General features: G+C 40.6%; 1 protein-coding gene across 1 annotated transcript in view; it reads left to right on the forward strand.

The window, feature by feature from the left end:
• LOC147724585 (fibrocystin-L-like) overlaps positions 1–12,849 on the forward strand; it is a 505,554-nt gene that overhangs the window by 159,055 nt on the left and 333,650 nt on the right. The window contains exons 30-31 of the mRNA XM_086918064.1: positions 3,613–3,732; positions 10,011–10,175. Coding sequence (XP_086774190.1) covers positions 3,613–3,732; positions 10,011–10,175 — 285 coding nt within the window. The remainder of the gene's footprint in view (positions 1–3,612; positions 3,733–10,010; positions 10,176–12,849) is intronic.

Below are 12,849 nucleotides of genomic sequence, written 5' to 3' on the forward strand. Positions count from 1 at the left end.
ATCGCATGAAATGGCATACTGAGCAACTGTGTCAATGCTACTCCAGGTTTCAAAGTGCAAATGGTACGTGTTTGCACTTTCAAAAGGGATTCGAGATCCCTGTGCTGGCGGGCGCAGTAAATGCCACCACCGGCCTGAAAGCGAACCCATGGCACACCTTTTCAGCCTTCAAGAAGGCTGGCTTCAGGGGGCACACTGAGAGCATGACACCTTTTTGTGGAGCACCTTCAGTGCACCCCCTGAAAGCTTCTTTGACTTTGCGCCCATATTCATTATACGGGGAACAAAAAAGGTTTGGGTCCTGTCTCTGACCGGCTTGGACCTCGACTATCTTGCGAAACAGAACAAAATAGCCAGTCAGGATTACTTATCTAGTGATTTATAGGACAACCAGCCTGTTTGTACTGAGTGCACCACGAGGTTGTTTGAAAAAAATGTTTTATTATTTGTCAAAATTTGGTTAACTTATCAGCATGTTTTCAAGGACACATTTATCAAAACAATCAAGTAAACATTCAGACAAAAATGTGCGCAATATATAAAAGTGTTGAAACTGTACACAATAAGTACTCAAAATTCAGAAACTTTTTGGCCGGCCGCCGGCAAACGATCTGGACATCATCTGACACCGCCGTAATGCCGCCTCTGGGAGTCGGGGTCCCTCAGGGCTCTATATTGAGCCCGACCCTTTTTAACATCTTTATGACCCCTTTGGCGGCGGTGGCGGAGTCATTTGGTGCCCGGATCGTGTCGTATGCCGACGACACCCAGCTCCTCTTCTCTTGCGAGAGAGGGGCTGACTTCGACGGGGAGAGTATCCAGAATTGCCTTGGGGCTGTGTTCGCATGGTTCCAACTGAACAGCCTCAAGTGCAATTCCGACAAATCGGAGGTACTCTTCTTCGGGTGCGATACGGAGCCTAGCTGGCAGGCCTGGTGGCCCATCGACATGTTCCCTCCGTCCGGCTCTTCTCCCATGGCTAAAAACTTGGGGGTTAAGATGGACGAGGGGCTGACGATGAAAGCCCAGATCTTGGGGGTAACCGGCACTTGCTTCGGCCTGTTAAAAATGCTGCGGAGGTTTTTGCCTCTCTTGTCCGAGGAGCACAGGAGACTGACGGTGCAGGCTCTGGTAGGCTCCAGGTTGGATTATGCCAACATTCTTTACCTGGGCCTGCTAGAGTATCTGCTACAAAGGCTTCAAGTTGCACAGAACGCGGCGGCCAGGGCCATCTTTGGCCTAAGTAGACGCGCCAGCGCCTCTGGGTTGTTGGTGACGTTACACTGGCTACCCATCCGCAAACGGATCGCCTTTAAGGCTCTGACCTTGGCCTACAAAGCGCTCCATGCTGTGGGAGCTAAACATCTCCAAAAGAGACTGACCTTTTACCATCCGACTCGCTCGTTGAGGTCAGAATCTCTACTTTTGGCGGCGGTTCCGCGTGTGAAGAGGGCTCGCCTTGGGGGCCGCTCTTTCAGTCTGTTGGCCCCACAGATGTGGAATGCATTACCGCTCCCTTTGCGGGGGGCGTCTACTCTCCTTGATTTTAGAAGAGGTCTCAAAACCTGGCTGTTTTCCCAATAGGTCTGCCAGTAGTTTCGTTTTCTTTTTGTTTATTTTTTAACCTCTTGTAGCTGTGTTGTGTTATTCTGAAATCTGTTTTCCTTACCTAAAAGCGCCGGGACACTCTTTTTGAGTAACCGTTGCGCTATACAAAAGAATAAATAACATAACATAACATAACATAACCAAAAACTAAACTAAACACAAATCAATTGAGGCATGAAAAAACATTTAACATAAAAACCAGTCCTTAGAATTATAAACCAGAAAGACAGGCGGACAAAGGGATTCAGTGATACTGCCTGCCTGTCTCAATAGGCCTGTGATTGGGTGATTTTAGGATTGGACGACTAGGGGGAAAGAGAGGTGTTATTGGTTCCCTAGCTGCACCCTTCTTCCTTTTCACAGGTTGGGGGTCAACGCGTTTCGAACCACCGATGAGTTATGGGTTCTCCTCAGGACGTGGTCTTGGTAAATCCATTTCTGCAGGAAGCACGCAGGGGCTGCAAAGATAAAATAGCAGCTTCGCACGGTGTGGAGTTTCTGAATTTGTAAACAAGTGAGATGACGTATTTGTAGGTAAGAACGCCCGGTGATTAATCCGGAGGTAAGGGAGGGGCACAGCTCTCCTTCAATTGGAAATCAGGCGGGAACTCGACTGAATCCGTTCCGCGGCCACACGGAGACAAATTTTTGACAAATAATAAAACAATTTTTTTCAAACAACCTCGTGGTGCACTCAGTACAGACAGGCTGGGTGTCCTATAAATCACTAGATAAGTAATCCTGACTGGCTATGATATTCATTATACAGCGCGGACACAGGGTTAAAGAGATTCTCTCATTAGAAGGGGCCCATGCCCCCATGCAAATGCGGGAGTGCCTTCTTGAGATAGCAATGGTGCTATATGTGAGACAGCACTATCAGTATTACAGAATGGGCCGCACAAAAGTCTGCAGACCCTTTTGTAATACCAAAGTTGGCGAACATGCCCTTTTGCCCCTGGGGGCAATTTCTATCCTTGGGCCCCTGGAGTACTGCCACACTTCCTGATCATATTTAGCACCCATCCCGGTAAATCTTATTACAACTATAATACATAAACTTGCTTACCTCCAAAATCTCCCTTGGAAATCACTCTCCCATCCTGGCCAAATATCTTTTAAATAAAAAATACATGGAAACCTGCTACCTTTCCCTCCTACCCAATGAGCCTTCCTTCTCTTACCCACTGGATAATCATGCTTAGTGACCTCAATGCGAGAGAGTGATGGCCGGCAGCAGGCTGATTGTGGTTTAGCAGCTTCAGCATGGATTAACCTTTCAGGATCCTCTGTGAATGAGCAGCTGACATTGGAGATGGCTATTAGTAGATCAAAAACACTACTAGTATTCCCAGATCTTCCTCAGGATTGCAGAGACCTGAGAGGAGCAGGCGTGATGGTGGATCAGCATCTGCCACATTCCTGTTTTAGAGCCTGTTTTTTCACTGCTCTAATGTACAAGAAGTAAAAAGCAACACTTGTGTATACTAATCTTACAAAAGCACAGTGTACAATCAGTTTTTTAATTAGGTGCATAGATGCTAAGAATGGAAGTCATACACAATGTTACTACATAGTGCAGACACAACCTTGTTGTCGGCTTAGATGCTAAGGATCCGATTCTCAAAGGTAGTTACATGTAGTAAAGTTACGAGTGACGAGCCCACGCACTCAATCTCTGCAGAGAGTGCAGGATTACGGAGACTCCGCACTCATTACTTTACCACACATAAGTACCTTTGTGAATCAGTTCCAAATCATTAGCAAAGTTTCAGTTTGACTGTGTGGTGGAAGTTAAGATTTGCACATGCCCCTTTTCCTTATTTTTTTCACAATTAATTGTTTATCCCATATCATCGCTCTGTGTAAATTCAAAATAGAGACATTTACTACTAGTAGCCACTGACAAATGCTGCTGGATAACAGGCACCTGTGTGAAACTGATACAGATTAATTGATTGCAGTTGTTATTGGTGTTTATAGTTGTGCTTATATGCTTCACAGATCCATTTGTGGAAGGAAGGAATTTAACAATTTCGGGTTCTGGGTTTGCTGGAAGCATAGGCAATGACAGCACTTCAGTATTCATTGGCCCATTCAGTTGCCCAATCATCTCTATATCTGGTAGGTTTATTATTGGAAAGCTACTATTTAAACATTGTTCAACATGATTTAATAAAGACTAACCTTTGTCATGTATAATGTTAAAACAATGTAATAAAGTGTATTTGATAACAAAGTTGAAATTGTTGTTAGGCATGTATGTGGTCTTTCTCTAGGCTGAACAAAGTTAAGCTGCACTGGAACGCTATACATGGTCTAGTGAAAGAGTGATAGGTGAGGTAGCTGGTTTGTGGACAGTTAATCCACTTTGATGAAGTGTTCTTTAAAGAGGTGAATCTTCAAATTCAAATTCAAATTCATTGAAAAGACCTGCTGCCACGTTTTTTCTTTTTTACTCTTCAAGGTCTACAGTCTAATGGGGTCCAGGTTGTGGGTGTACTGAGAACCACCAGAAATGGTGGGCTTGTATGCAAGATAAGCAGGGGTGCTGATCATGGTTTCTTTGTAAATAATGCAGCTGGTTTTGGTCTGGCTTGACGGCACAGCTGTTGCCCAAAAATTACGTGAGCATCCCTAGAGAGGGGTACTGACTCGCCCACCTTTTGGAAGCAAAGAGTTGTGTGCTTCCACAAAAAAAGTGTGTGCCTCCCATACAGCTGTGATCATTGTGTTTATGTATTCAGCTGCCTGAGCATGAAATTTTAGGGTCACATGCATGACATTGTAATCCTATTAAAGTATCTTAGATAACTAGATAATTTATGGGAGGAGGGCAGTCATTAACCTACATGGATGTTTAGGTCTGGTTTGATAGTGTAACTGTCACCTGACCTTTTAACCTACACCAATATTATTCTACATTTCTATGCTTCCACACAAATACATATAATGTTCTATGTAATGCTTCACATTGCCCACAACACTCCTTTAAAGCTTGAACTATTGGCATTGCCAATGCTTGTTTTGAAGATGTTGCAGGATGGCAAGGGCCGCGAATGGCATTCATTCATGATGGAGGTGATCTGATTATATTTCTTCAGGTGCTTGGTGAGATGTGCAGTAGTGTGTAGGAGGCCATTAGGGGGCCAGTGTGGAGTCTAGGATGCCATGGAGCAGGGTGTTACAACTATCCTGAATGTAAGAATATGAGGAACTTAAAATCAGTGCATAAGTCACTTTCTGGAGGAAACTGTTTAATTTTCTTTAGAAGAGAGTGCAGGTACCAGATGGTCTTTGTATTTTGGAAATGTATTTGTTTAGGGTAAGGTTGGTCTCCACAATAAATTCAAGTGACTTAGAATTCAGTGAAGGTTGAGGTTCAAAACCATCAATGTTCACATCATTGAGCCAGGTTTGTACTGTCTCTTGCTTATTGTTTTAGCAAATAACTGGAATGTTGTCTTTATTGCGTTGAGCTTCATTTGACGCTGAAAATCCAGGTCTAGATGATGAGCAGGCACTGTTTAAATAATTGGATGTCTGAAGCAGAGTAGACTTTTAGGAAGAGTTGTTTATCATCAGCATGTTGGCGAATTTGGAAGCTCTTCTCTGTGAGAAGAGGATTGAATTCTGGTGGATTCCCCAGGTGATGGGAATCTTTTGGGACCTTGAGGTGTCCATGTGAACAAATTGGTGTTGGTTGGAAAAGTAGGAGGAGATCCAGCGAAGGGCATTACTGATCAATACTATTGGAGACTCCAGTATGTGCATAAGTATGGGATGGGCAGAGGCAACTGAGAGGTCCAGCAACATCACGACCCCAAGGTCATCATTTGTGTTCAAACTGCATCTTCTGCAATGTGCACGATAGCAGTGTCCTTACTGAAACGTCATCTGAATCCATACTGGTATTTGTGAACTAGATGTTTAGTACTTATGTGATCTTGGAGTTGAACATAGACTGTTCTTTCAATGATCTTATCAATGAATGGTAAGTAAATGATGAGCTGTACTTGGCAAGGACATCAGGGACTAGTTTAGGTTTCTTTAGAAGAGGGAGAATTTGGGCTGTCTTTTCTGATAAGATGCATTGTAAATGGTAAGTAGGGATGAGAGAGTGTCTCCAGATAAAGTTTTAATGAAATATGAGGATAAGGGTTCATATTCATAAGAAGTGGCTTTGAGGTAGTTGACTTTGTTGGGGGTAGCTGTGAGAGATAGGGCTGTGAAGGATGGCCCTTGTGGCATTCTATGTGAAGGGGGTGGGTCTAAGGGATGAAGTAGGCTTAGTGTTGTCAATGTTCTGTTGGATCTTCTGTAGCATCAAGAGGTTGATGGCATTGCACTTTTCAGTTGAGTGATAAATAGGTGTGTCTGGCAGGGGTTGGTGAAGTGCTCGCTTGTCTTAAACTGCTTTGCCTTTGCTGGCTTTTACTGATGTGATGAACTGTCTACATGTTGAGTGGAGAAATCTATTTCAAAGATCTGAAGGTATAGTTTTTGTATCCAAAATGGGGAGTTTTAGGATGCTGAGTAGTGGAATAGTGAAGTTGAAGTGGTTGGTCCAGTCGAGGAATATTGGTGGTTTGCATTGCATTGTAGGTTGGATGTTGAGAGGACAAGGTTGAGGATGTGGCCTTTGGAGTCTGTTGGGTGTGTGACATGCTATACTGTATGAAGTGTGTAAATAATAAGGTTGAGTATGGTGTCACTAGTGTTTTGTGAGATTGTGTTGTCTGTGAGGTTAGAAGTCACACAAGAGGGCATGGTGGATAAACAAGATGATGAAGAGATCTGCAAATTTATCAGTGACGTCTTTGTTCTGCCTGGAAAGCATGTAGATGAGATGGAAGATGGTGATCTAAGTTGCTCTGAATTGGTTATGGATTGCTAATAGTGCCATGGAGTTGAGTGTTACTTCCTTTCCTATGGTGCTCAATCAGGAGGATGAATGGATGACAGTGAGACTTCCTTCCATCTTCTGTGGTTTGCTTTCTTCTAGATCAAGGAATTGACAACAGTGAATCAGTTTAAATGTGATCTTCCCTGTCTTTTGTCCCCAGATTCTGCTTTTTATTGATCTGTGCCCTTTGACCTTAACTTCTGCTAGCACTGTGTGGAAAGCAAACTACCAAATTGAGTAGCTAACCAAACAGCAAGTTATTCAAGAGCTGCATACACTTTCATTAATCAACATCTAAATACAATATCTAAATTGGAAAAAATAAAAATGTTTTGTGACTTACCCAAACACAAGAGAGTACTCCACTTATTAAATAAACAGAAGTTTTAAATTAGAGCCATATTAGATTCAGTATTTTTCCTGAAAATGTTTTCGCCCAATTATATTATTCCTCTGCTACATTATATAGTGTTTGATGTGTTTCTGCTGGTAACTACCCACATGTTCTTGCTTTTGTGCAATCTGGCAATGTGTGAATGTTATACATTGATGTACAAAACAGCAGAAGGCAGAGCTTGAGCTGTGAACATCTACTGTTTCTGAAGGGATATCAATACCTTTGACCTCCTAACAAATAAACCTATGTGTAATGGGATCTCAAATTTGTTCTTTGTGTTACTGATTTCCCCTTGCTTCTTTGTGTCACACCAGAGCATGCTCTTCAGACCACTGCATTTACTTACTTATTTAATTATGAACAGGCTCGCAGGGGGCACCTATGACTCTCAGACTATATTACTTCACCCTCATAAGGAGACTATATGTGGCTTGGCTTTTCCATCCAAGCGGCCAACCTAGCAGTCAATCCTCAAGTAATTTCGCAAGGAAGCCAAACAAGCTTTATTTAAAATGCGAAGCTGCAGCAGCGCAATCAATTGTGCTTTGCAACAGGGCATTAGAGCTAGCCATTAGAAAATGGCAAAATCGGGAAGGCAGGCAAAGTCAGTCATATGCCAGTGATCCACTCATGTGTGACTTACTGGCAGTTCTCTGAGGTTAACCTAGTTGTTGCATGTATGTGCTGAACCTCTGTAAAATATGCTCCCTTTCATATATTTTAATGCCATCTAGATGATATGAGGTGAACACCAATACAGTCAGAACTTTGTGATTATTCAAAAATATTTTAAATTCAACTCTTGCATGCATTTGAACAGTCAAACTTCTACTTCAATAGTCCAACTGTAATTTAAGAGGTCCAAGGTCCTGAAAGTGTGCAAAAGTAGGGCAATGTTTATGTAGGATTGTATGAAAGAGTGATACTTCAAGAACAATATATTCACTGTAAATAAATGAGGAAAGTTAAAGATGTTCCAGCAGTATCTTAGATTCCTTAACCTAAACCATGGCTTAGTAGAAAGATGGTTTGTCCCAAGGCAATTCCTTGCTGAAGTAGAATTTGCTGAGAGTCCTTATAAGGTGAATATAATCTTGCTGTTCTTACAGGATATGTGGTTAAATCATCCAAAAACCTTGTTGTATTTCCTGGGGCTACAAATGGTTTACAAAGGACACAATGGAAATCCTGCAAAAGAAAGGTCCCATGTAGGCTGCTGACACACAAGCTGAACACTAAATATTACAATCCTTCTGAGGAGCTGAATCTCCCAAAACATTGGCAACATTCGAAATCTTTGAATTGTTCCAACAAAAATGTATTTTGGATACATTTAGCCCATGCACCTGTAATTATTTCACATTTACAATATTTTTTGAAAATTACAATGGTGAGCTGGGTGCTGCTACGCACCTCAATGTGAACAGACAGAGCTCAGAGAGACTTGGAGAGACAGAAACATCACTCAAAATTAAATTAAGGCATGTTTTTGCTTATTGATAGGAAGCTAAGACATTGATAAGAAGTTGTGACAAAAGTGCATCCTCAAAAAATGTTGAATGTAGTATACTTTGAAAACCAAATACAATGTTCTTAATTTTAGACAGCTATTCCTATGACGTTCATAGTTTGTCTTCTGATATTGCCTCCAGAATGGATCTGTGAAGTCAAATTTTGTTAGTGTGATGCGTGCTTTCATTTATACATGCAGTCCTGACTTTTCAGTATAACCTCCCTAAATTATTTTTTTAAAGTTTTATTAAGCGCAAACATAACCTGAGCACCAGTTACATTACACAAGGTCACATTTATTTTGTAGGCATGGTGATATAGTGATTTTCCCAGAATCTCAGGTTGTTGAGCTAGCACTGAGACTCAAAACCGGTTCCCCAGTTGCAAAGCCAGCAGCTCTGGCTTTAACACCACATCCTCTTTGATGAATCATGAGCTAACAATTAGTATTCTTAATTATTTCTTAATATTATTCTACCATTAGCATGGGCAAAGTTAATTATGAGCAGGTGCTCCTCCAATACATAATATGCAAAACATAAGCAAATGGCTGAGCACAGTGATTGCTGGATCAACTGAAGTTGTAATTTAGCAATTGGAAAATAAATATGGTTATAAAATATGGGAAGTGGTAGACATTCAGCTCAGTATTTCATAGATTGGAAATAAAAGTGAAGTTCCAAAATTCGTTATGAATCCTCGCTGTAACTAACCTGTTAAAAAGTAAGGTTACATTGTAATGATGGTTAAATATGACAATTTTCACAACTCATCAGCCTTCTCCCCCGTGTGACCCTTAGTCTCTTCCATCTAATCCAAATGTAGTTTTCTTAATACTTTGTAGAAAAAAATTATCCTGAGAAAAAGATGGCTGCCCACAATGCACCTATGAAAGTTTTCTTTCTCCAGCTGGAGATTCTCTAGCTGTGCCTCTCAGAATCAAGTCAGTGCCACCCTACCCTGCTCTAAATGGGCATGAACACACCAATTGCACAGCCAGATAGCACCCATCATCTGAAACCCACATAAGAAAGGGGGTACGCGAGAGCCAAGCTTGGACAATGAGACCAGAAGGGTATTGATCTAATTCATGATGCCTATCCCAAAGGATTTAGATCGGTTGGCCTTTCCTGGTATGCACTGAACCCATTTGCTATAGAGTCCATATTTCCTTTCACTTGGTCGGAGTTTTTCATAATTTCTCTACTGCCTGTTGGTCACACCTCACTTTAATTCGTTTTCATGTTGTCTTTAGAAGATTTCACCCACACTGAAAATCTACTTATAAATAAATAGATATTCAGAAAATACAACTCTTCTAAAAAACTTTATTTTTATTTATGCTGTTTGCAAACTATGTTCTTTCTGGCAGCTCTAAGCAAACCTTTAAGAGTAATGTATATAAAGCATAGTACATGTTGGACAGCTGGACTGTGCTAATTTGATTTTATGCCCTTTCAGTAAGCAAATAAATCTATGCAGCAAAGACTTATTCAAGTTTCTAGCTCTTAAGATCTAAGTACCATTTTATGAATACAAAATAATGTGTGTGACATTTTTCTCCCTCCTACACTTTGTCCTGAAAAGAAAATGAAATAATCTGCCGGATACTTAACGGAAGTGCAGGGTCCTTCCCTGTAGTTGTTTACATCGCTGAACGTGGATTTGCACAGCCGGAGTCGAGTGTACCATTCAATTTCACATACAAGATACATGTTTCCAACATTTCACCTACTACAGGAAGTGCTGCAGGTAAAACTCAGAATAGTTACTGTTTTTAAATTAATTGATATTGTCAACGTTTTTAGAGCAATGTGAGCATACATAGCAATATCCACCATGGCAAAAAGCAAACTTTGAATTGATCTTTTATTAACATTGTAATTAATGATGCAATTGCCACAAAGCTCACTTATTACTTTAAGCCAAGAACTGTTAGGCACTGACACGTGGCATGAAGATATTGAACACACATGACATCTGGGTGTACAAAGTTTGGATTAGAAAAATAAACGACTTTATGAAAAATGCCTCAACTTTTCCACATCAAAGTGGTCCTGCACAACAGATAAAAATAAAATCATAGGCAAAGAGAAAAGATCATGGGAGGCCATTTGTAGTGCCTATAGGGGAAACAACCTTTACAACACAACTTTTACAACGCACTAACATTACAACAAAACTTTTAAAACGCAACATCCATTAAATCGCATGCCATTACAACGCAACCATTACAACGCATGGCACTACAACGTATACCACTACAACGTATGTCATTACAACGGATACCATTACAACGCGTACCATTACAACGCATAGTACCCTTACACTATCCAACACTTAACCTACTGTTGCACCGCCTGGAATTAGAATAGTAATTTTTACCCCTACACTATCCAACACTTACCCTACTGTTGCACCCCCTGGAGTTAGAATAGTAATCTTTACCCCTACACTATCCAACGGGAAACATCCTTTACAACGCAACTTTTACCACGCAGTGCTATTACAACGCAGGTTTTACAACAAAAACCATTACAAGGCATTGCGCTGGGGGGCGCTGTAGGATAGGGAATAGATTTAATTTACTATCCAACACCTTCCCTAGTGTCCACGGGGACTGGAGTTGGAATAGTAAATTAAACTATTCACTATCCAGCCCCCCAAAGCGCTATGCGTTGTAATGGTATGCATAGTAAAACCTGCGTTGTAACAGCATGCATGGTAAAAGCATGCGTTGTAACGTCATACATCCCTATCCAACACTTACCCTACTGTTGCACCCCCCCAGAGTTATAATAGTAATTCTTACCCCCACATTATCCAATACTTACCATACATGCAATGTAATGTTGTGCGTTGTAATGGTATGCGTTGTAAAGGTAGAATGCGTTGTAATGGAATGCATTGTAAAGGTAATTTTTAAAAATTCGTTGTAATGGTATGCGTTGTAATGGAATGCGTTGTAATGGATGTTGCGTTGTAAAAAATGTGTTGTAAAGGTAAGCGTTGTAAAAGTATGCATTGTAACGTCATACATCCGCCTATAGGAAGGCATGCAAAGTCCTATTGTAACTGCTGCAGAGACGTAACTTAAAAACCCTCCTTCCTGACGCACAAAGATATAAGGCAGATATCCACAAGTGCAGAATTCCAGAGGCAGTTTGCTGCAGCTGAGAAGTCCAAGTTTGGAATTATAACTTGCATTAATGTTGCTGCCTATGATTGTGGCCTCATACTTCAAGGTATACAACCTTCACTCAAAGCAGTTTATATAAGTTAACTCTTGCCTTATCAGTCACACATCTCAAAGTGAACATGTTTGGTGCAAAAAAGAAAGATATGGTTGAATGGAAAGGCACCCACCACCAAAGCACACATCATTTGAGAGGTTAAGAAATGTGTCGTTGAATATATGTAGTTTACAGAGATATACACTATCTAGCCTTAGAAAATCATTTAGATTGGAGACAAATATGAACACATTTAGAAATATAAGACTCAAAGTTGAGAGAAGATTAGATAATAACCCTAGTGAATGAACTATTGGAACATTGGGAAGTAATACCAAGACAATTTGCTTAGTAACAATTTGGTTTTAAGGAGTAATGGTATCTAGACTTAATAGCAATAAGGCAGTCCTCCAATGACAAAAAACAGCAAGTGATGATACATTCTTACACAGTTTGGTGTCTTCAGCATATTAGTGAATGGAGATGCTGAAGCCCTGCAGCAGATCTCACACCTGCTCCCTGTAGAAGTAAAGAGCTAGGCAAACAGGATCGCCTCTGCAGACGTTATGTATCTGGAAAGGGTCCAGCCTGGAGTGCTCCTTCTCTAGAAAGTGATTTATGCTAGACAGAAAATATTTAAAAAACACTTCTAGACATGCATATAGTTAAATTGGAGATGACTCACTGATGGTTGACTTTGTCAAACATTGCTGAGAGTACACAAAGCATAAACAAAAAGACATCTTTATGTAGCATGTAATATTACCCATGCGCATCCTAACCAAGACTGTCCTAGTGCCGTGTTTGATTAAAATATGCTTTCTAATGTTTAACAGAATTGGTGCTCCCTTCCCGTGGGTGACACCTACATTCCATATTAGATCAGTTGTTTCTCTTCAAAATTGTCAATAATGAGATTTAGTGCATGGCTGTTTAAAGAAGTCAACATAGTCAAGAAAAACATATTAATTGCAATAGGTGGCCTGCTTTAAGGCATACGTTTAGCAAATACATTTACATATGGGTTCAATTTTGTGCCAATTGTCTTCATCATGTTTATCTTCAATTAGAAAATTAAGTGAGTCATCTATATAATAAGACATGCATAATATATTCTATAGGTTTCCAATAATATTTACAGTAAAATACATGTCATATAATATAATACAATAAAGTATATAGCAATATATCAT

The sequence above is a fragment of the Lissotriton vulgaris genome, chromosome 4_1 (assembly GCF_964263255.1).
Source record: "Lissotriton vulgaris chromosome 4_1, aLisVul1.2, whole genome shotgun sequence".
In the NCBI taxonomy this organism is placed as follows: Eukaryota; Metazoa; Chordata; class Amphibia; order Caudata; family Salamandridae; genus Lissotriton; species Lissotriton vulgaris.